General features: G+C 38.6%; 1 protein-coding gene across 1 annotated transcript in view; it reads right to left on the reverse strand.

Annotated features, from left to right (window-relative positions):
- Positions 1 to 26,220, reverse strand: part of oca2 (oculocutaneous albinism II) — a 120,740-nt gene that overhangs the window by 16,770 nt on the left and 77,750 nt on the right. Inside the window, exons 19-23 of the mRNA XM_079840354.1 lie at positions 25,738 to 25,865; positions 24,703 to 24,762; positions 21,947 to 22,051; positions 11,753 to 11,846; positions 9,381 to 9,474 (exon numbers count right to left, since the gene is read on the reverse strand). Of these exons, the coding sequence (XP_079696480.1) occupies positions 9,381 to 9,474; positions 11,753 to 11,846; positions 21,947 to 22,051; positions 24,703 to 24,762; positions 25,738 to 25,865 (481 nt within the window). The remainder of the gene's footprint in view (positions 1 to 9,380; positions 9,475 to 11,752; positions 11,847 to 21,946; positions 22,052 to 24,702; positions 24,763 to 25,737; positions 25,866 to 26,220) is intronic.

Raw genomic sequence — 26,220 nt, forward strand, 5'->3', positions numbered from 1 at the left:
CTCTGGGGGTGCTGCAGCTTCTACTGCCGCCTCTGGGGGTGCTGCAGCTTCAACGGCCGCCTCTGGGGGTGCTGCAGCTTCTACGGCCGCCTCTGGGGGTGCTGCAGCTTCTTCGGCTGCCTCCGGGGGCGCTGCAGCGTCTACAGCCGCCTCTGTGGATGCTGCAGCGTCTACAGCCGCCTCTGTGGATGCTGCAGAGTCGTCGGTCAACTCTTGCAAACCTGCAGCGGACACGCACAACATGGGCAAACCTGCAGGGTGTGTTGCCCCCACTGGATTGGAGACAGTTGAGTCGGGCCGGTTCTTCTTCCTCCTCCTACTCCGTTTCCGGGTCATCGGAGGGCTGGGGCTTCCACTGACTGCCGCCTCTGGGGGAGCTGCAGTGCTGACAGCCACCGCTGGAGGAGCTGCAGCATCAATGGCTGGCTTAGTCACCTGGTGAAAGAGAAACTCCACAAATTCCCCAAATGTCAGGTGATCCAGCGCTCTCATAACCCACCAGTCACGGGGCTCATCAAGGGCGTAGTTGAAAAGGTCCTTGAGAGCAGCGTCGTTGAACCCCAGACCCTCAGCAGCGCTGCTGAATTCCAGGGCAAACCTTCTTAGATCAGCCCCCTCTTGGTGAAGGGAGCTCAAGGCCCTGAACTGGAGCATGCGCTGGTAGAGAGGGCTGGAGACAGTGGAGGCTGGTGGATGGGGTGAGCCCTTCTTCTGCTGAGTCCTCATTTTGGCTGAATCGTTCTGTCAGGGTTGGTGAAGGGAAAGGAGCGAGGACTCAATGATGCAGGTGAAAATGGGCTTTTTAATGATAATAATAAAACAAAAAAAAACAAGACAAAACAAAACTACCCCGAGGGGGAAAAACAGACTTGGCTTGGCATGACTTGACAGGAGCAGGGAAACAAGAGGTACATTCGACGACGATTCAGCACTGGACTGCAAACACTAGGAGATTAAATAGGGAACAAACAAAAGAGGGTAACGAGGGAAGACAGGTGGGGCAAATGAACCAATAATCAGGAAACAAGGTGGGCGGGGTTAGACAATGGACACGAGCACATGGCACAAAGAAACACTTAACAAGACATGTGCTCACACCAAACATGACATGAACATGCAGCTAATGAGAACTCATCAGCTGCATGTTCACACAAAACATGACAACATGACGTAGCACGTAGCCAGTGAAAAAACACCAACCACGTGCTACACAACATAAGACAAAACATGAAAGCACACGGCCGATGAAAACATGAACCGTGTGCTACACAGAACACACAGACAGAAGAGCAAACGCTCACAGGACAAAACAAACACGCGGAGCATGAATGTCCGAATCCCAACACAAAACTGAAACCCAAACTAGACCGAAGTGCTGGGATCCGAACACCACGCCCCGCACACAAAACACAAGGACATAAGAGCACGCAGCTTGAGCATGCTCAAAGCTGCGCGCTCACACGAGGCAAGACAAACAATACAGGAGTGTCAGGGCTCTGTCACAAACCAAGAGTGAACTAGACCGAAGTGACAGAACCCTGACAACCATTTCAGAGTACTGTGTTTGATTTAAGCACTAGATAATATATGTATATATAGAGAATAAACGTAAGGAAAACTATGGAGGACGCATGTAAATGATAATTGAAATAACATCATAAAAAAAAAATCTAGAGAATCTAGATTCTGTTTTACAGAAATGTTATTATATTATTATATTATATTAAATGCATTACTAAAATTATATTATATTGATTATATGTTATTTTATTTATTATATTTTATTTTAATTGTATTCATTAGATTATTTATGCACACACACAGAGACTTAGGCTCTCAAGGTGTGAGGTATGAAATTAAATAATATTTAAATAATTGCCAAATAAATAGTCACTATAGTTACTATTGTGCTAGTCAATTCAACTATGTTAGATTCGTCTCAACACGAGAGCAGCTTCTTCCAATTTTTACTAATGTCTTTTCATCAGTGTAAAGTAAAAAATAAATGCAGTCTACTCATTCTCATTTATGTCTCTTGCTGACCTAAAAGGCAAGCAAATATACGAAATATGTTCGCAATCAAACTGTTAAAGTTCATTTCTCTAGTTTGCTTACATATTCCACCAGGTTCTTCTCTTGAGAGCTATTCTGGTCACCCTTGTGTGTAAAGGTGTCAGGAGGCAGACTTACAGCCTATCAATAATGTGGGACAACTGCGTATAACATGGATTTACAAGCTCTGCATCATTAAAGTTTTACAGCTGGTCAGAATATGTCTCCGTATGTCACTTCATTAATTCTGCAGTTCACTCAGAGGGCTTGGGCACGGATGGAAAATGCCATCAGAAGATGGATGATGGAAATAGAAAAAAAAGTGCTCAATATAGGAAACTTGCCCTGGTGTGATAAACATGCTCCATTTAAGAGCAGGTCCCCAAAGTCTTGGTTTCTGACTACTTTCTTCACACCAAACACGGTAAGTGATGGTTTTCTGAGAAAAAGTATATATGGAGGTCAGAGGGGCATGGCTGCAAAGCCAAGCAAGTCATCACAAGCCAATATCACCACTATTGGGATAGGCTAGGGTGAGTGGAAAAGGGCAGGAGATTGACAGGAAAAGAGAGTGATGCGCGGTTTAATAAAATCTGGACTCATCTGAACACCAATTAAAGACTTTCTATCACTTACAATTGGAGGGATCAGAGCAAGACTTTTGGAGCAAGTAGAAAGTTTAGATTAAATTCATTTGACTGTCAGAGAACAACACGGAATGTAGTGTGGTCACTTTTACACTTTCATAGAAAAGTACTGTAATGACATGGGAATGTAAATATTCTAGATTGTCAGTGAGATGTCTAAACTACTAGTGTTTTTAAAAAATATATATTATTTAAAATGTACCATGCTGTTTAAGAACGCACTCATCTACTTGTATGCAGTAGACCAAGAAAAGTGCAAAATAATTTTTTTCGCATCAGTTCTGGGCCACTTCCATACGTATTTTTTTAATCAGATACTTATTCGATGTCCGATATACCCTAAACTTGATATATGATTCCCCTAATAATTCCAAGCCACCACAAGGAGAGGGCAACACACAGATAGTTTGCCCACAAAGATAGTCTTATAATGTTGTATTATGATGTAGACGTGCCTGTATGTGCTCGCACTAAAACACACAGCTTTAAATATAGAAATTGCGCACAAACAGAAACATTCAGGAGCATAGGAACTGGTTTTCAACCTCTTCCCTGTGAATTTTATAAATGAGACTGGGTCACTACTGAAATCTACATTATATTTCTCAACAATAAGGTGATAACTTTGCTGATTTGTAATTAAACTCATAGCTTCACTATTACATAGAGACGCTGTACATACACAGATAATGCACTCACAATCTCTCTCTCTCTCTCTCTCTCTCTCTCTCTCTCTCTCTCTCTCTCATTAATTAATTTGAATTCATTCATATATAATCTTACCGCACAATTTTACAGAATTCTATATCTAACCATAGATCTGCTGGTCTGGATCCGTTTAGTCAGATTTTGCACTCCAAACATCCATGACAGCTTTTAACTTAGCCATGCAAAATAATGGCAAATAATCATGGTACCACCCGACTGGAATAATATAAATAATTTTAATAGCACAGCCATTCAAAACCCGTGGGGGGTCAACCATGTCGCATAGTAAAGCAATCACCAACAAAATAGTTTTGGATTAATGTAAACACAGATACCGGATACCAGTCGAGTCTAATGAGAATGTAAACAGGCGTGACACACAAAAAAAACGGATTTGGTCAAAAGATTAGATCTGTGCATTAATAATTTCAGTTTAAACCCAGCGTTAGTTGGATTAACTGCACCTTTAAATGACATTGGCTAAATAGATTGTAGCTAAAGCTTAAGTTAAAGGAAAAAAGCATGGTAAATATTGTGCTAAGAAAATAAAACTAGTCCGCTGCTCAGGTGGTCTTGTTATTTTACAAATCAGGAGAGGAACGGTGTAGTACAACGTCGGCTGCTTTGTGAAGCACTCATGAAGCTCGGTGGCGTTCCATCACTAGTTTCTAACCAGAGCGCCAGAGAACGTCTCAGTCCTCCATTCATCCCCATAGCAACCGACCAATCAGCCAATTACCGGCTGAGCTGAGGACTTACCCATTCATCACAAAGTTCTAACTATTCTAATGCATTCAAATGAGACCCAAAATACAACAAGCGAATATTCCAGGATTACATTGCAATTTATCTACCTCTGGGACTGTACCTGAAGTGGTATAAAAGCGGTTCAGATGATATGCAGCAGTTGATAAGGATGACTTGGAGTCTCTGTGAGTATCAGGCAGGAGGGAGGTTAATGATGAATGAGCAATTACTCAAACATCTGCTGCCACCCTGTTTGTTTTCCTAGCACTGCCAAAAAAATAAGATCCCAAAGGCGATTCCCTCCTCCCTCACCCACCCTGCTGCCACCAGCCCATCCCCATTTGGCTCAGCCCGGAGTCGCCCAGCTGCTCTACCTGCCTCTGGGCAGTCCTATAGCGCCCTAGAATGAGGAAGGAGAGAATCTCAAAAGTGAACGTGGTGAACAGGTCTTTGGCTTAGCAGAGGTGCTTCATTACTGAAACACAATCGGAAGCAAGTGGCAGCCGTTCAACTAAAAGTGAAGAGCGAAGCAGAATCTGGGGTTCTTGCTAACACTAGGACGGATTGGATTCACTCCCAAGATTAGCTTGAATTGATCTACCTTATCTCCCTGTCTGATGTGCCGTTTAGACTGAGCTCCCGTTCCATCCCTGTGTTGAGCCGTGATGCCTTGGGCTCTGTCTAATGCCATTGATTTCTCCTGTTCCAGGGTTTAAAAGTGCCATAGCCACTAAGACATACTAGCAAAGGAACCACAGAACAGTAAGTGACTGCCTGTCAATGGTGGTAGATTGTGTTAATTATATTTATATATAATATTGTATGTTTTACATAACATGTTATATATAGGAAGCCACCACATGATAATTTAAAAGACATTTTACAATTTTTTAAAGATATTTAGCTGACATTGGAAAATTAAAAACATCAAAATAATTTAAAAATGAACATAAAATAACCCTCTTTTTTATAGGGGGTTGAGCAAATTTCAAAGCTAAATGTTAGTAGTATTAAAGTAAATCCAAAGACACAAAGTCCCAAAGGTATCAGTGAATGTGTTAAGTGCCTTCATGTCTGGCTCTGTGCTAGGCATGTCTAAACTTCCTTTTCAGATTCTATATACTGCGATTGAAAGACCCTACCACCACCCACCGGGTTCATTTCACAGTCCAATCAGATGTGCATTCAAGTTCCTCTATTTCACCAATGACCACCAACACCCCACCAACTGGGAGAAAGCCAGATATCTGCATGCATCTGTATGTGCATGGAAAGCACTTCCATCGAGCAGGTGGTAACAAGCAGGGAGAACCGAATCAAAAGAGACGGTGAATATCTTCGCAAGCCTCTCACCAAGAGGTAATCAGCGAGCAGCTCCTTTTCCACATTCAGATGTATTTGTTGATACGCTAGAGAGTGCTTGAAATCAAGCTGTCTTAAGAGTCTCTCTAAAACTAGATCTGTCACTTCTTAAAAAGAAAGGCACACTTAGGGATATTTTTGGAACATGGTGAACATGCTCCACTTACATTGATTTTACACGGAACATGTAAAGACAAATGTGTTCACAACAAAAAATGACATTAATACAGAGGACTTACAAGAAAGTTTGTATATTGTGCTTCTCTTTTTTTTAACTCCAGTTGCGACAATAAGTAAACAATAAAGTACAGTAACCAATAAGCACATTTAAATATAATCGGGCTAGATCAGATTTCTGCATAGTCATGCTACAGTCTTCATCTCTGTGTCCAAGTATACATGGCACAACAGCTAATCAAATATTTGAAGGGTTAAATACAGTCAACTGTTTTTTTTAGAGCATGCGCATAATACCAATACCAACTATAATGTGTTAAAAATAAAGTCAAACTACAAATCGCATTATCTCTGTCCCATTAATCCGACAGTATGATTTCAGTCAGACTAAAGCATTTACAGGACATTACATTTACATAAGTGAGGTTAAGTGAGCTTGTGTTGAGTGCCATTTTGATTGTAACTAATGGTTCTGCTGTTCTCTTTGCGATTTTGATATTGCTTCAAACGTGTAAAGTGTATTTTATAACGTGAAGACTAGAGAAGGGAGAACATAACCAGAAGCAGCAGATTGCAGAGTTTGCCCTGAAACAGACCTCCTAAGTGTCACTTAAGCTACCACTGGCCAACAGATCTGGGTGGAATACTCACAGCTGTCCCTGAAGAGTGAGAGTACATGAAAGGCAATAAACATCTGGACTAGCTAGGGGATTGACTCTTGCACTAGAACATGCTTGGGTTATTTTAGCATTCTGTTAGCAATACTAGTTTTGACAAAAAGGAAAACATGCAGTGTATTCTGGCTAAGATCTGCCCACTAAAACAGAAAACAAACCACCTAACAAAAATGTCAAGCAACCAATCATAGAGTCATGTGAAATTGACTATACTGGCATTAAAAATGTAATAACTTCTTAACCCGCAGCGGATCATGGGCGGGAGCGTTGACGTGAGTGGGCGGTGTCTGTACTTTTATCTACTTTTGTTTTATAAAAAATATTCAATCAACCATCACAAACTATGCATCATTTTAAAGCTAAAACACTCAAGATTCATGTTCTGAACTTCTTTTTGCAATAAATCCAACCAGAGAGCAAAGGGTTGAATGAAATGCTGAAACACTCGCTGGCTCATGAACTGGCTTCTTTATTTTTTTATACTGTTGTCCGAGGTCAACTTATGACGTTTGCGTGGTTTTTATATTCAAAAACATCATAATGAATAAGTAATAGGCTATTTTCTAGGCTCTCTCAAGAAACACTGGGTTTTGATGGGCGTGCCACACTTAAGACTTGGAATTAAACGCCCACAGCTAGGATTGGATAACAGTTTTGCATATTTAATGAGCTTCAGCTCCCCTGTGAGTAGGCTACACGAAGAATTGTAACGATTTCAAACGAAATGATTCGTCCCACAGGGCCCGCAAAATATATTTTCAAACAAACACAATGATTTATCTCTCATGTCATCCACCCGCGATTGATTGGAATGTTACTTTTGTATTATTGGCCCGCCCGATCGGTGGATATAAGCGCGAACCATGCATCACACACATGCCAAGTACGTTGCAGACTGCATGATCAAAACTTCCTTGATTGTAATTTTCCTTCAAATATCAAGTCAAGAGAGTGAACGCACATCAAGAAAGGAATATTATTTCACTATTTAAGATAGCCAGTTGGCAGTTTTGGTAGCCCGTCTGGAAAACACATAGGCCCGGGACTTTGCGAGCCCTAGCCCATACATGTCCGAGTCTGATCCCAATTCGCAATGAACCAACAACACCCCAAATAAAGGATTCTTCAGCCTTTGACAGCGTGCTAATGTTCAGTTAGACACGTACACATAATCAATAGATATCAAACGATCTGTAACAATGCAATACCATCACCTATATAAAACATTTTTACTCACATAAGTGTGGTTAATCTCATCCTGTCTGCAAATCCTGTCTCTTGTTTACAAACGAATCCAGTGAAATGAAAGAACAGACGCGCAATGTCTTCCCCACGTGAGCTGAATATTCATTAAAAATAAAGTTCATCCATGCATTCATAATATTGGAATCCGAATGAAGCTTATGCGGTATGTTTAGAAATTATATCCGGTATAGCTCCATGTAGACCTGTGTTATGTTAGTGGCACGAGTCGGTGGGCGGGGCTACAGAATCAGGCGTTGTCCTTCTTCTGTTGAGACGGTGCTTCACTACACTCTGACGTCATAGCCTGGCACATTCTGAGATCAAGCGTTTGCTGGGCCTGGTGTCTATAAAAGCTTTTCTTTGACTAACAAGGACGTTTTCAGCTCTGAAACTTACAGGATTTTCTTATATTACCGTGACCTTTTATATATCAAAAGCTCAAGGGAAAGTTGATTTCTCAATTCATCACCCCTTTAAACATGGATATAATAAACGCAGTACTCATCTTTCATCTCCTGTCGTTCAGATCAGATCGGACAAAACCAAGAAACACCAGCATACATGTCAGTGTAAGGGTCCACTCTTCAAAATGCATCCCACTTTTTAATCCAAAACAGAAAAAATAGGGGAAAAAACCCAAAACCCTCCTTTGTTTGCATGAGTGTTTTGAGTTAGAGTAATCAATCATGTCCATTTTCAATGAAATATTGATTCTAATCAGTTTCTGTTCAGTTTCGATATCTCCTGCAAGCATAGACTCTTCCACTAGTATTAAGCCCTCCCTTGTCTCTCTCCTTCAATCACAGGCTTTCTGATGATTCATTACATACAGGAAGCGCATTACAGGCTCGGCGAGCTGTCAATCATTGCACCCATGGTTTTGCATAACGGCAATCAATGCCTAGCCAATGCCTTGCCAGCAAAGTTTTGATGGATGGACATAGTAACCAATCAAAAGGTGTCATCTTGTGCAATTTTTTGTCAGCAAAAACTAGTGCTTACGTCTTCATTCACATTCACAAACCGGCACAAACCACTCTATGACACACTGTTTTTATCAACTAAATGAGTTTTTTACACTTTGTAAATTCTGTAAATAGTTGCTTTAGTTTTTTCAGTAACTATATATCCATTATAATTAGCAGTTTATTGCAGATTTATTTGAATGAAAAACTACTCTTTACAATTATTAATGTTCTGAAATAAAGGGCCTTTTTGAAAGGACGCCTAGACTTTTCTTGACATAAAAGCTTACAAAAGCTAAATTTTTGAGAGTATCATCCTCAAATTTGAAACAGAACATGATCAGACATTCAGTTTTATATTTAGGTTATCTTCAGGCCCTTAACATTAAAGTCTCATAATTTTTTTCCTAAGTGAATTTCAATTTAAAAAAACGTGAGTCACTTGTATATTTGACCTTGTTTTACTCTGTTCCCATACTACTTTGAGTTATTATGACTCTTGGGTAACAAAAAAAATGTCAAGTGTCTAGTTTAAAATAAGACCAGATTTATGAATGTAGACCATAGGGTCTAAGAGCTGCAGACATTTTTATTTGGGTATGTCGTTTTCAGAAAATTCTCAAAAATAGGGGCGCAGTTTAAAATACTGGCATGACTTGTCTCTTTAAAAGAAAAACACAAAAAAACTGCAGAAAATGTGTGCAGGATTTCAGATCAATTTCCTACCACAGTTGAGCACAAAAGACTCTCTATTTGTAATAAAACCTGTGGACGAATAAATTTGAGCCCAATATAAATACCTGAAGAACTCCATGAAGGAAAATCCATAGCCATGCTGTTCAGCAATCCCAGCACACACTACATTTGCAGATGCTCCAATCAGTGTCCCATTTCCTTTCATAGAAAGAAAAAAAATTATAAATCTTGGATAACTCTGAATAAACATAGACCTCCATTTATATTTAATGAAAACAAAAGAAGTTTGCCCAGTGAATTTTTCCATATACGTTTACTCTATCCAATCACTTGAGTCTGCCTTGAGAGAGAGATCTGAGAATTTGTAAATGTTTAAATAGCACTACATATCCTCTACAAACACAGCACTGCACAAACATGGATCTTTATAAATGAATATTAGGATTGATTTGGTGCCAATGAGCACAGCAGATTTTGTTATGCTGATTGCAATTTAAAGTTCTCCACTGTGCAATCACTCCTGTTAAAGTATCAGCCATGAAATGACCTTCAGTGCTAAATTGCAGAGGTGATTTAGCAAGTGCTTTTTTTGTGTAGTACCTCCTTTGGTAATGCATGGCACGAAGAGGGACTTTTGTCCCAACTCAAATCACAGGCATGATAGCTTTCTGATGAAGGACAGAGGTCATCAATTCATCAATGGCATGTCTAGAAAAATTTACTCTGTAGCGTCTAGACGTGTTCTTCAATTTATTGTCCCGCTTCTGATCCAAGTGGCTTCATCAGTTGTAGTACAGTGGAGATTCACAGACATTTAATCCCATGCCTCAATCTTGCAAAACTGGGATGAAACTGCCAGTGTGATGGGCATTTAGCATGTTCTGTTTTAGACTGTGGTCTGGTCATTTACAATCCTCTATCGTTCAAATGCCTTTTCTATTTTGTCTTGGATTGTAAGTGAAGAAAGTCCATTATAATATAAATATGATAATCTTTATTAAAAAAAGGAGAGTTTGAAACAATCTTAATTGCATGATAATTAATTATATAAATATATATATTACACAAATTACAACTGTGGTGTAAGACAAAAAAGACAACAAAAAAAGAAGGTAAATACACTATATTGCCAAAAGTTTTGGGATGTCTGCCTTTACATGCACATGAACGTTAATGATATCCCATTCTTAATCCATAAGGTTTAATATGGAGTTGGCCCAGCTATAACATTTTCAACTCTTCTGGGAAGGCTTTCCACAAGGTTTAGGAGTGTGTTTATGGGAATTTTTGACCATTCTTCTAGAAGTGCATTTGTGAGGTCATGCATTGTTGTTGGACAAGAAGGCCTGGCTCGCAGTCTCCGCTCTAATTGTTCTAGGCAGGTCAAGATCCTCCACACCAAACTCGCTCATCCATGTCTTTATGGACCTTGCTTTGTGCACTGGTGCGCAGTCATGTTGGAACAGGAAGGGGCCATCCCTAAACTGTTCCCACAAAGTTGGGAGCATGAAATTGTCCAAAAATGTATTGGTATGCTGAAGCATTAAGAGTTCCTTTCACTGGAACTAAGGGGCCAGACAGAGAAGCATGATTCATCACTCCAGAGAACACGTCTCCACTGCTTCCAGTGGCGGCGTGCTTAACACCATTGTATCTGATGCTTTGCAATGCATTTGGTGATGTAAGGCTTGGATGCAGCTGCTCCGCCACTGTGGCAATGGAAGTGATTGGAACACCTGAATTCAATGATTTGGAGGGGTGTCCCAATACGTTTGGCAATATAGTGTATGAAGGCTCTTAATTCCTTCACAAAAGTATTGCCAACACCACATTTTCAGTTTAATTCCTAAATGTCTTATAGGGATTGAAGTTTCTAAAGGCAGTTTACAGCCATCAATTTGTCATTTCCTAAAGGACATATTTCTTAAAGTGTGTTGTTTGGCCTTGTAGAAGAATGGTCTTGATATGAAATGTGTCCGCGTGACAACAAAACCAGAAGCCTACCTTAGCATTTCATGGATCGATACTAGAGCTAACACATCTCCTGTGATTAGGCTGTAGTACTGCCACATCTCTCTCCGTGTCCTTAGAGCCAAACAGGCAATGAGGCATTTTCAGATGGCCTTGTAAGCACACTACATTTGTAAATGTAGAGAAATCTATTGTGCTCTGTTGTGCTTTGAAAGCGAGGGGCATTGAAATATTACAGCTTATTAGGGATGACACGATGTAATAAATTAAGACACGTTTTCTGCATAAAATAGTGAAGTATATATCACAGAAACATTTAGGCGAAGTAATTACTTCTTTGCCTATAGGAGGTGGCTTGCAATTCAAATAAAATACAACAAAGGATGTCTTTTAAAGGCAGTGTGAATTTCAGTTCCACTGGAAGCAAGGTTGCTGTAGTGGTGTGTTTGTTTTAAAACACACTTATATAATATATAATACAGAAAAATTAAAAAAATTAACTGACCTCCGAGGCAAGCTCCCATAGCCAATGCAAAAATGAGAGGTTTGACTGGCAAGTTGACATCGACATCTTGACTGAGGTTTATAAGCACAGGAATCTATAGGGGGGAAAAAACACTAAATGAGATGGATGGATGGACGGACAGATAGACAGAAGGCATGCATAACCTGATCATAATTCTTATAGGCAATGTACATGAAGAATGAACAATTAAGCAATGCTTATTACAAACAGCCATCTGTCAAGAACTAAGCATTGTGAATGTCAGGGTCATGAAGAGTGTTATATTCAATAATTTTGACAGGCGTTCAACCTATTAGCAGATTGAGTCATATTCTACTACTGCACCAGTCAACAACAAGAAAATCAATAGTGGATGACATTAGATTTCTCTTCCATTTCCCTCTCTTTTTGCGCAGACTGCAAATGAAAACCTCATGAAACAGCATGTATGAACCAAGCTTCACCGCATTGGCCCAGGCATGAAATCTACACAGATATAAACAAGACAAAAACACCTATGGCTCCACAATGGCTATAGCCATCAGTACTTAGCATGAGCAAATGGTGAGAAGCAGAGAATGCATCCCTGTGGTGACAACCAGAAGCACGCATCCATTTCTTAAGCATTCGATCTACCAGTGTAGCTTAATTTAAAGATTGCATATTTGCAGAATATGCCTTCTGCTCCAAGGATTTCGGTGTGTAGCCACTTGTCTGCTACACGCTGGCCTCCCAGCTAACAGCGGCTTCAGCTGCAATCGACTTGAATAAATTACACAGCACAACTGTGATTACATTTTCTACTACATTTGCCATCCGGTTCATTCAGCTGTGGCATCGCCACCGTGAATAGGAGGGCACCCGGAGCCAAAGCAAGCATACACTTATGCTGACAAGAAAATAGCAGTTTTATGTTTGCAGTCGAGCGCAAATAGCAAATTTTAATCTGTGTGGAAAATCCTAACTTGACACAGGTGGCATAGAAACATTTTCACAGATCTCAAACATGATCTCTGTAATCATAACTCATATTAGTCTATTTATTATACATAATACAAATGTTTGATAATTAATGTGGATTAAACTTTCATTAAGTTTTCAACACATGAACAAGTTTTAAGGGGACATTTCTTTTTTTATAAGTTTTATCTATGGGTTAATGTACATCCAGCCAGTTTTAAATAAAAAATAACCCCAAACCGAACCATCACAACCATGAGGATAGGTGCCTTACATCACCTTTTTTTTTTCTAGAAGCAAATAAATGAAAAATATATTTATCATATATTGATATATACACAACCATTCAATAATGGCACCAGATATTTGTAAAAAAGTGCAACTAGCAATAGATGCAATTTACACTAAGTGAAAATAGCAGTATTTTCTTTGCAATCGGCTAGTGTAAATAGTAGTTAGATGCTATTTATACTTTTAAATAGTGGTGGATATTATTTGCACCTCAGTGTTGTTGGTATGCAATAATAACAGTGTAAATTATTATATTTATTAAAATTATTAAATTGATGCCGCCTTATTGGTACATTAAAGCCCTCCCTCCCTACACCAACCCATAACCGATAAACACTATTATTATTAAACACAAGTTAGACACTTTATTTCCACTTTTTGAATATTTTCAAATATTTTCAAAAAAATTTTTTGAAAACAAATGCCTTTCTGAACTGATATGTGATGGGAAAAGGGAGTAGAGCGAGTTCTGCAAAATGCGGATTTGAACGGGTCGATTTTCATCAAAACTTTCTGCCATTTGCCTTACGCTTACACTATTTCTACTGTTGACAATCCAGCATCTTCGGAAATTTTGTCTGGCCCAACCAGACGTCAGTGGCCAGAGTTAGAGTAAATAGACAATAATTTGTTGTCATTTTTAATAATGAAATATGAAATGATACGGGACTTAGGTAGAAACCTATACATAGAAGCCTGACAAAAATGCTTATTTTAAAGAAAAACGTCAGACAGACTTTTGCATCTGAAGTCTTCAAATTATTTTTTAACTTGAGAAAATAAGAGACTGGAGCAATGCAAGAGACTTGGAGAAGATTAGTGACGAGGGACAACAGTAACATTTACAAAATAAAAATAGTTTAAATTATTTCACATAATGATCAAAGATATATTTAATAGTATACAGTATATAATTAATTGTCATCAGTCAGATTCAGATTGAGTCAGATAGGCTGGTTCTCCCCAGGAGGTTATTTTGGGATTGCTTGTATATCTATTGCATGATCACCACTGAGGGTTTCTGAAAATATAACATCAACTGTGGTTTAAAGGTCTACCACAAAGTCAGGACCTATGGTCATACAGGTCAAGAACGGTCAATTATGCTCATGTTATATGCTCACATTCATCAAATCCCACAAGCACTTTGATCCAGTTTACTTGTTGCAATTAAAGAAGAATCCTTGGCAAGTCACCCAACAAATGGCCAGGGACACAAAAGGAGATCTACAAACATGGTGAGAGAGAGAAGATGGACATGACTGTGGCTATGTATACAGTATGTCATATATAATCCCTTACAGATGAGTCCAGGGACAGAAGTAAACAGCTTCTAGAGATTGTATTGATCTTCAGATCAGATGTTAAATGCTCCATGTGGATGTCAGTGATTGTGTCACGTTTAAAAACGTATAGAATACTTAACTAGAACACATTGTCTGTGTTATATAGACCTAGACATGACAAGCACATGAAGGTCAATTTAAAATTGCTTTATGCATGGTGTGATATGGAGTCAATATAATGCAATTTAAAATTCTCACCACTGAAATACACAGAAATTTGCTGTTTAGACCAGCATGAATTTCCAAGCCTGTATATTCTGGTTAGTGCTGGTTTCCTGCATAAAATGGTCTAAAGTAATGAGTAATGACACTTAAAGGGTTAGTTCACTCAAAATTTAAAATTATTTCATTAATTACACACTCTCATGTCGTTCCAAACCAGTAAGACTTTTTTTTTTTTCATCTTCATCTTACAAATTCAAATCTTTTTCATGAAATCTGAGAAATTTCTGTGTCTCCTTTGGCAGCTATGCAACTGACACTTTGAAGCTTCAAAAAGTTCATAAAGAGATCATAAAAACGAATCCATATGAATTGAGCCGTTTAGTCCAAAATTTTCAGAAGGGACACGATCGCTTTATACAATGAACAGATTGAATTTAGGCTTTTATTCGTATATAAACATTCATCAACTCACACATCAGTTATGGTAAACAGAAGCTCAAGCATGTTTGCTTGACGTGCAAGAACCAATGAGGTTCATTCTTGTGTGTTATGCATCACGTTTGAGCTTTTGCAAGAACCAATGAGGTTCATTCTGGTGTGCTAAGCATCATGTTTGAGCTTTTGCAAGAACCAGTGAGGTTCATTCTTGTGTGTTATGCATCACGTTTGAGCTTTTGCAAGAACCAATGAGGTTCATTCTGGTGTGTTATGCATCATGTTTGAGCTTCCGCAAGAACCAATGGGGTTCAATCTTGTGTGTTATGCATCACGTTTGAGCTTTTGCAAGAACCAATGAGGTTCATTCTGGTGTGTTATGCATCACGTTTGAGCTTTTGCAAGAACCAATGAGGTTCATTCTGGTGTGTTATGTATCACATTAGAGCTTTTGCAAGAACCAATGAGGTTTGTTCTCATGCATCAAGCATGTCAGGTTGAGCTTCTGTTTATGTTCGCTGATCAATGTTTATATGTGAATAAAAGCCTACATGCAATCTGTTCATCAAAGCGAAAATTTTGACTAAACCGCTCAATTCATATGGATTAATTTTACAATCTCTTTATGAACTTTTTGAAGCATCAAAGTGTCAGTTGCGTAGCTGACTATGGAGGGACAGAAATCTCTCAGATTTCATCAAAAAGATCTTAATTTGTGATGAACGAAAGTATACAAATTTGGAATGTCATGAGGGTGAGTAATTCAGACTTTTGGTTAAGCTAGTTATGAAGTCTGGTTGGGACACCAACATACAGCATTCATACAACTTTTCAAGAGGACAGTTCAAAATAACTGAATGTATGCTGATTTTTGTTGTTGGTGGAGTCGAAAACAGAAGTGAAGTGTGTGTCTAACTGCATGGCATTTTTACATTCAGATTGTTAGAGGGCACTGTTGAGAAGTCTTTTCTGTATTTATACAGTGACGAGTCCTGCAAAATCAATATGATCCATTACCACCACAGGTGTATGCTGAGCTCAAGTCCATTTCACCCTTTTTTTTTTTGGCAAAGGGAGAGAAAGAGGCAGACAGTGAGAAAAAGAATGAGCCAAAATATGAGAGCTGCAGGACAACCGGTGATCAACTAGTCCAACAACCGACTAGACAAACAGATTAAGATCTTTATGTAACGCTCCCTAAGATACATATATAATCAGGGTCAAATTAAAGCTGCAGTAGGGAGTTTTTAGAAAACGTTGACTTAGCCTGAAAATTTGAACAAGCACAACTCACAGGTCACTCCCCCTTGCTCTCTGCTGCGCTACAGCCCTCCCTCCACAGCTCCTCCCCTATCACAACGGAGCCTGCCGTGAACGCGCAGGCTAGTAAGCAAGCAGGCCACCGATGACGGCGGATAAACAGTTATGGCACATTCACTGGTACGGACGAAACATCAACAATATGATTTACATTGACTATGGCCTGCCCATACTTTGACTACAAACTTGGTCCTCAAAACATTAAGAATTTTGCAATATATGTAATGTAACTAGCCTATATGACGTTGCACTATTTCTATAAGTAATGAATAGCTAGTAAGATAATATAACAGTAACTAACGTTACAGTATGCAAGTAATTATTCTATCGATATGTAATGCTAAATAAGATTTGCTAGTACATTATTTCAGCAACATGACAAGCCAGTGAATTAGTAGGTTTCAATAGTTGCTTTGCACAGTGCGTGACATTTTATCTGTATGTTATGCGACTAGAGTTTTGACACTGAGTCAATGGGCTCCGACTTACTTGCTGAAATGTGGCTAACTCTGCATCGTTTTTAATCCTTTCAGGACACGTAGCTCCCTCCACCTTGGAAAAGCCGCTCTGATATTTACCCTTGTTTTATTTTGGGCTCTATCTAATTCTTTCTTTTTGTATTTTTTATCATCGTCATCTGTCTTTTTCCGTTTACCCGTCTTTATTTTATGAGCAGGTGCCACTCGATGAACTGGCAGTTTGGATTGTTTGTCCGCCATAAGCAAAGCTGCGGCACACCGATAATCTTGAATTTAAACGCCTGTACGCGCTGTGCATGAAAGGGGTGTGATCAGCGGCGCACACACAAGCTTGATTGACATTCCAAGACACTCCTCCTTGCTCTGATTGGTTGTTTCTTCCCGGGAGCGGTGTATTTCTGCAAATGGCAATAGGACCACTGGGAGGAGCCAGAGGAGCTTGATTTTTTCACAGATTATCGGTCTCATATTCTACTGTCAGGACATAATGACAGGTTTAACAAATATGTAAAAAAAAAAATGTTTACAAAAGTTACCTACTGCAGCTTTAACTGGCTAAATAGAGTAATCAACTAGTCGTTCAGGCAACCTAACAACTAGTTATAAATCCAAGTAAGAAAAGAGGGCAAAATAGACAGATCCCATGAAACGTGTGTGAAAACGCTGGAGAAGAAGGAAATGAAAAGGCTTTTGAAATGCTAAGTGATTTCTGGAGTGACTTGTCTCTTCATCTGCCCTGCATTCTTCCCTTCTGCTCATTTGGCAGTGAGCGATTGGCAGCACAGCTCTGTGTGTTTGGTGGCATGTTCATCATATCAGCTCACAGCACGTGTTCCTTCATGATACACATGATTCATGCGCTGCTCTGATAGCACATCATCACTCACTACTGTTTCTCAGATGTATAGAGGATAAGATGCACTACTTTCACCTATTTGTCAACAGAACGTGGGCAGTTGACACGACATGTCAAGCAGTGATGGCAGTGTCCAGCAGCTTGACATACTATTTGAAAAAACATATTTCTAATTAATTAAAAAACATACAACAGCTCCGACCTGTCTTCTACATATTGACCAAATATTGTATAAAAAGTACTGGAATGTTGCATACTTTACTTTGTTTGCAGGGCTTAAATTGAAAAAAACTCTAAAATCTGGTAGTCTAGGCAAGATATGACAAGTTAAGTAAGGGATAACATTGTTACATAAATTCATCCAAGACCCTCCTGGTTCATGGGTCTGATCTAGGGCTGCAACGACGCGTCGACGTCGTCGATGACGTCGACTACGAAAATACGTCGACGTGCGTGAAATGCGTCGACGCGTCGGCGGCACATTATTTACGTTCTAGAATGGAACAGAAGATCTAGAATAATGGCAGCTTCTGCTCCCGGGCATAGTGAAAATGATAATTTATCATATAAAGCCAGACCGCGACATTCAAAAGTGTGGGAGTACTTTAAACAGAAGCCGAATAAAACTGTGCTTTGTTCGCTCTGTAACGCCGGTTTATTACTGCGCGCGGTGGCAGAGCAGAAGCTGTGCGCGTGGAGAGCGGGAGCTTTCACACTGCAGTCAGTGTTGCCAAGTCCGCTTTTTTTCCGCGGAATTGGGCTACTTCTACACTGTTGCCGCGGGCTGTGTCTCATGTCCGCGGGTTGAAGCAAAAAAACACACATATTTAACCCCCCGAACGCGATGTTTACCAGAGAACCTCCCCGAAACGCGGTTGGGCTTGTTTTGGGCTAGTTTTGAGTAACGACTGGGTGGGTTTTGTTGTGTAAACCTGGCAACCCTGCTGCTAGTGTTCGTCTCTAGCAGCTGAACCGTGGCGCGTGTATTGCAACAGATGGTCACATTTTCCGGGGTTCTTCTCCGACCCCAGTACGTCTCGTGCTTTTATTTATTATGGGCTGCATATATCTCCTTTTAATGCGACCCGGTTCCCCTCTGTCCCAAACACATATGCATAAAACATGCTGTATATAGGTAGTTTGCACTTTGCATGATTAAAGTAACATTAAAGTTAAGATATGCCTCTAGCTTTAATCATTTAAATGTGTCTTTGAAGTTTGGGCAAAAACTTCTGGCAGCTTTAGTCGTTGTTTATGCACATGTATCTTCAAAATAGACGACTAGTTATACTATATTAAAACTATGCTGAAAGCTCCTGTATGTGAACCTTTTGCAGATAAATACAAGTGCATTTTCGTTTACTATTGACACAAATCAATAAGTAAATCATACTCAACTACTAGCCTATAGTAAACAACTTTTCCTAATTAGGCCTACTCTGTATACATTTTATGATGAATAGTATCATTATATATTATGTTTAAAAAGCTTCTTGTGTTTATATATTTCATTATAAAATGGCAAACTATGTACACTACCCTTCCTGAAATACAATTAATATTGTCATCATTCATTGATTTCATGTTAAAATAATATACAAATTCACTACCCTCTTTGAAATACAATAATCAGTAAAAAAGAATAATAAGATAAATCTGGAAAATAATCGTTAGATTAGTCGACTAATCGAAAAAATAATCGTTAGATTAGTCGACAGAAAAAATAATCATTAGTTGCAGCTCTCTGATCATCTTATTTTCTGATAATGATCAGATGACTGTACATTGCACCTTACACATAATTTCTTGTTAACAAAACTGTATAAAAGACTTTGTCTTGGCCAGGGGTCCTCAATTAGCAGACCGCGGTCTGGTTCCAGACCCTGGCTTGGTTCCAACTGGACTGTGAGGCATACAATGGTAGCACAATTCAAGCAGCACATCAAAACAATGGAGCAGTACACACCGCAAATGCTAAGGGTCGTTTATATGATAATGATATTTCGGTTATATCCTATAAAATTTGTATCTAGCGCTAAACGAACTTCATTCAAGCCCTTCCCGTTCTGTGCGCATTGCTTCTCTCTCCCGCTTAAGATGCTAAAGCGCCACATTAAGAGCTGCAGATGACGCGGTTATTTTAACAACAGTAGCAAAAACGCAGTGAACAGCAAAATAGATTGATACTTTTGCTAAAACACTGCAGAAAATAAAAATGCAGCAAATACAATTGTTTTTATCTGTCATACATATATGATAAAACAGGTTTTTGAGACAAGCCATTTTTTTATCCACATTTAGCATTATTAATTAGCATGTTGAGAGCATTTCAAAATAAACAAAGTTATAATTGGGAAAATTGACTGAAATTACTAATTACTAGCATTTTGAATATTATGCATGTTGTTGTTTTTTGGTAGATACTTATTTTAAACAAAATATAAAAATGTCCCAGACTTCAAGAGGAAAACCCTGAACCCCCATACAGTACCTTTCATCAGTCATATGGCTTTCTGCCATACATGGGTATCTAAATGTAAAAATTATAATAGCCTGAGTAAAACATATGATCTTACCTTTTAATAATCTTATGCAATTAATTCTCAGACAGCACCGCTATAGCTCTCGGGACCCAATATCCTCACATTTGATGACTATTTAGGATTCTTTTTTTCTTTTACAAAGTACTACTGTTGCCAAGATTAAAATGTTCCAAAAAAGTATTGTGCGGACCTCCACTGGGAAGGAAATATAGAGGCCGGACCTCTTGGAATTTTAATTGAATGCCCCTGGTCTATAGCCTGGATGCTAGCCCCGCCCACAACATTTTTACTCGGGCAGTTCGGTCTGGACTTGATCGGTAGAGAAGTAATTATGCCCGAACAGAAACTGTTCGGACCAATGAAATTGTCAGGGCGGGCTTTAGACGATGATGGACAGATGATAAACAGTAACGTAATCATCCACGTCATCAAAGGCGCTTGGGTTGAGTTTGTTCTAATCCTAAACTGAGAACTTGTTCGTATATGCATTCACCTTTACTATTTCTCTCAGAAATGATGATCGTGTTGGTAAGTAAACTCTGTGTATCCTTTTTTTTTTACAACACCGGCAAAGATCGTTTATACTCATATTTTTCTTCTAACGTTAGGCTACTTATGCTGCCTTCACGTGCTATCGGAAATATGATGATTCCGACTTCTGAAGTCGTGATTACGAGCACATTGCATTCAAGTTTCAAAATGTGAGGGCGTTCATGTGCAATGTTTACCTAGGAAACTCGTATTTACGATAATTCCGAGAGCACGTGAAGGCAGCATTATTCCAGCGTGCGTGCAGGTACAGGGTTGCCAAGTTTTTACAACAAAACCCGCCCAATTGCTAACGTTCCTCAAAACTAGCCAAAAACAAGCTCAATAGCTTTCCATGGGGGGTTCTCCGGGAAAAAAGGCATTTGGGGGGTAAAATATGTGTTATTTTGGCAGGGATGGCAGCTAAACATTGCATTCCTGGGTCTGCATATCACATAATTGGGGTCGCTTCAACCCGCGGACATGGCAACACAGTGCAGTTGAGTCTGTTGACATTTGACAACTAACGTTATGCGTCGCTCCGTTGCTCTGATTGGTTGTAGGTCTATCCAATTGAGGTCTTTCCTGGTTCGGTTGAAACACGCCCCATAATCACAGCCCAACGGAGCAGTATCAGACTCATATTCTGACTAGATTTGAGTATGACGACGTCAGGCTACCTGGTCTAGGCCTATTGCAGGGAAATGCAAAAACAAGATTGAAAAAAGGTGAAATTAAAATAAAATGGTGAGCAATTTCACCATCTAATGGCAAATAATTCTTACAAAAAATTTAATCTTTTTAAATTTATAATTTAATTAATTAAGTATAATTGTAACTGCATCAACAACAGCAAAAAAAGTCAATTGTCAGTCCGTCAACTGAAGGGACATCGCTTCAATGGGTGCTCCATGTGTATGAATACAATACTGCTCAAAAGTTTGGGATCAGTATGATTTTTTTAAAGAAATTTAAAAAAAAAAAAATATTCAGCAGGATGCATTAAATTGATCCAAGCATTTAAACTTTTAACTATTAATCAAATTAAAAATGTTTAACAAAATGGAAAAACAATCTCAGTATTCACAAAAATATCAAGCAAATATTTTCAAAATTGATAATATTAAGAAATTATTTCAGCATTATTTAAAAAAAATTGTGTCTTGATACAACCTTTATGAAAAAGTTAAATATAATGGAGAACTATTCTTGTTTTACCAAATCTTTGTGTTTGTGTGCAAATAATTGACTGAGTCGTGTGCGTTCCTTACCATAGTGGCAGTGAAGGGAATGTTGTCTATAAGAGAGGAGGCCAGCGCTGAGACCCACATGACCAAAATGATGGCGATGGCCAAGCGCTCATCCTCTGGCACTGCCTGGGAGAGAAGATAACAATAAAATATGTCATAACGAAACGCACACACACACAAGCCCCATCTCTCTGTCAGTCTCAAGGTCCGTATATGCCAACACAAAGGTGGGAGGCTTTGCAGACAATGTGTTAATGACACAGTCACGTTGAATTCATTATTTCACGGTCTGTTGCTTTCATAAACACCACACATGTACACAAGCAGACATAAACACACACTTTCTCACCATATGCCTGTTTTTCATCCCGATAGCGTATGTGAAAACACACTGTAGCTTTTTATACGCATGTACGAATGCTGTTTATTAGAACATGGTTTTATTTCAGTTGTTTCCCAACTATTCTTCTTCTTGGTTGTTTATCTACTGTACATGGTCAGATTTTGTGGGTTCTGGTGCCGATGATTGGATTGAATGCATCAGAGCTCCACAGCAGCACCTGTCATGAATAATTACTGTGATTGTAAAAGGCCCGCACACCAAACACAAGCTGACGGGTCTATCAGAGTGTGATCGCCAGCCAGGCAAAGCTGGACACTTCCATGCCTGTGGAAATCTCTCTATTTATGGCTCACACAGCCTCACTACTGGATCAAAGATAATTATTTCAGCCAGCCACAATATTTAATGAGGTTCATTTGGCTACTTTACAGTGTTTTTTATGTGTGGAAACACATGCTCTTAGAATTATGGTCTACGAATGAAAAAGTTATAGAGTACAACAGTTTCTGCCCACTTTTTCAGTGGCCTTGGATTCACAAAGTATTTTCCTATTTATTCCTTTCTGTTCATAACATCATTACAAACTTTAATTTGAAGCAAAAAAAAAATGTATTGGTACAAGACTGTGTACTTAACAGCTTTAATGAGGGAAAGAAAAAAAAATCCTTGAAGCATCGCATAATAAACTATTTAAAACAACGGAGAAGTATAGAACTATTTATTTAAAGATATCAATATTTTATGCTCGTTGCGAAATATGTACATATGCACACAAATACATAAATAGTTTGAGAGAGTAGGAAGACTGAATCTATTATGTAATTTGCGATGCTTCATGGAACTGCGAACAGAAAACAGAAAATTATTTTGTTGCAATTTGCTTGTTGTGATTCTCTGATTGGTGGAGATTTCTTTACAGAATCATGGGTAATGTATAGTTTCTCACCAGGACCCCCCCACTGTTAAAAATTATAATTAAAAAAAATAAGTTGAGATAATACGGGATGACGGATATTTACTACGAATTAACAACCTTGTACTGTTGCTCAAAGTATGGGTCTTTAATGTTCATAATTTATCAGTAAAAATGAATTCCCCTCTTGGAAACAGAACTTTACTTCCAGAACCCACCTTGTTTATACAGTAGCTGCTATTAACATCTTGAGTGATCTGATGTGTGAAGTGGACAATGCTAAATACAGGTATAAACGGCATCCAGTGCTTTGTAATGTGATCACATTGCATTTGTAAATGCTAGTCCTTCCGTGTTCCAGACAACAGTGAATGGCCATCTAAATAAAAAGGTAATTGTAACTTTGCTTCACGTAATATCTATTTATATATCAAAATGTGATTTTATATCTCATTAAGTGTGACTATACAGTATCTCGCAAGTGCAGCTTTGTTTCTCATGCAACTTTTTATCTCACAATTGTGAGTTTACATCTTGCAATTCGGAGAGAAAAAAAGTCAGAATTGCGAGATATAAACTCGCAATTGTGAGTTATGAAGTCAGAATTGCATGTTATTCTGACTGACTGTATATCATGCAATTCTGACTTTATATCATGCAATTCTGACTATATCTAGTAATTGCGTGTTATAAAGTGAGAAAAAAGTCAGAATTGCGAGATATAAAGTTAGAATTGCGAGATATAAACTCGTAATTCTGAGTAAAAAAGTCAGATTTGCGAGATAAACTCGCAATTGCAACTTTATTTCACGCAATTCTGACTTTATATCTCACAATTCTGACTATATCTCGCAATTCTGACTTTTTTTCTCGCAATTACAACTTTATATCACACAATTCTGACTTTATAACTCGCAATTGCAACTTTATATCTCGCAATTATGACTTTATAACTCACAATTGCAACTTTATATCACGCAATTCTGACTTAATAACTCGCAATTGCAACTTTATATCACGCAATTCTAACTTTATAACTCGCAATTGCAACTTTATATCACACAATTCTGATTTTATAATTCGCAATTGCAAATTTATAACTATATAAAAAAGTCAGAAAAAAATGTGAGAAAAAAGTCAGATTTGTGAGCTAAAAAGTCGCAGTAAAATTTTTTATTTTTTATTCTTTGTTGGAAACAAGCTTCCATATCTTACAGTATACAATTCTTATTTTAGTCCCATATTCTGCCTTTATTCTGAGGAATTTTCCTCAAAATCCGATCGCAAGTGGTCCCAGGAGACACATTTGAGACATATTACTTCCAACATGTAAACATGTGTCACCTCCCCACTTGTGATCGTATCACCAAAGATTTCATGAAAACATTTTGGATAGGTTTTGTGGTGATTTGCATAACTTATTTAGTGAGTTGAGCACCAAAAAAACACAGACAGCCCCTGCTAAATTGTTAGTGAAATCCCCCCAAAGACTGTAGAAAATATTCTGGAGAAAATACTCACTTTTATCAACACTGCTGTCTGCTCCCCAATGTAGTCGATGAGCTGCAGCTGGGCTAAGGCCTTAAAACACACCAAAGAGAAAATCAAGCCATAGACCAGAAACCAAAACAACAGACATTTAACCTGACAGTCCTGATTTTCCATCTTTTAAACAATGGAAGTGGAATATCAAAATTCCTCTTATTTTTGTCTCGCTGCTTGCGGAGCACACTGGTATAAATGATTGTGAATGTTGGCTCTGCTCTAGAGGGCAAACAGTTTATCTTGGAGAAGCATTAAGCTCCCCACTAAGCCCAAGGGGTGGTCTTCCCTGTGTGAATACTGTCTTCCTTACAAAACAAAGGATTAAACCAACACAAACAGCAAACCCAGCATTTATGCTGCTGACATGCTAACTTTTCCTTTACTTAGACTCCCAATCTCGAAGTCACCCTCTTTCTCTCTCTTTATTTCAGAATGTGATAGATAAAAATAAACATAAAAAAACACTAATATAAACACTATTAAATATTTCTTATCTTTCATGCCAATGCACTTTAAATATTTTGTCTTTTCTAACAATGCACTTTTTCCCCTTTAGGCTTAGGCTCGGGTTTGTAAAGATCAAATTTAGAAAATATATATATATATATATTTAATTAAAAGATTAATTTAAAACTAGATTACATTTAAAATATATATTTTTTCACAATTGTGTAAATTCAGATATCTAACTATGAAAAGATTGGTTGGTTGGTTGGTTGGTTGGTTGGTTGATTGATTGATTGGTTGGTTGAGTGATTTGATTGATTGATTGATTGATTGATTGATTGATTGATTGATTGATTGATTGATTGATTGATTGATTGATTGATTAAAACTCAATGCATATTTGATATGAACATGGCAAGCTCAGAACAAGCATACAAAACACAACATGGGTCGGCGCCCAACTAAACTGCTCTTTTCAGCCTTGTAAACAATGACTAGACATTACTGTGATGTAATACATGACAGAACATTGGGATATGTGGGCGTTTGTGAGCATTACCATACCTCCATAAGCACAAACAGAGCAGCAAAGAACAACAGGGTGGCCCATTCCACCCTGTGAAGTATGATCTCGAAGTCCTGAATGTCAGCCAGCACCAGTAACCACAGAGCACCCAAGATAGCAATCCAACCTGAGGGACAAAACAGTACATCAAGTCAAGATCACTGAGGAAAAAACAGAGAACACTGCGAACACAAATGCAATTTTATAAAATAAAGGTTTTAAGATAATGGAATCCTGGAAAACAGCCGACCGGTAGTTAATGCAATGCATCAATCATATGTTATGCCTCAATCTATCTTGCCTTCCCATGACCACAAACACATTCTCATCAGCCGACCACAGTGGTCCTAAATCTGGTATTCCACTCACACAAAACCTCAGTCAGCGGGAAAGAGACCAAACAGCGGCATTCAATTAGAAACACAGTCCAGCCACCCCACAAACAGACTCATAAACGCTCTGCACATCGATACACTGACACC

This window comes from Gobio gobio, assembly GCF_949357685.1.
Source record: "Gobio gobio genome assembly, chromosome: 17".
Lineage (NCBI taxonomy): Eukaryota > Metazoa > Chordata > Actinopteri > Cypriniformes > Gobionidae > Gobio > Gobio gobio.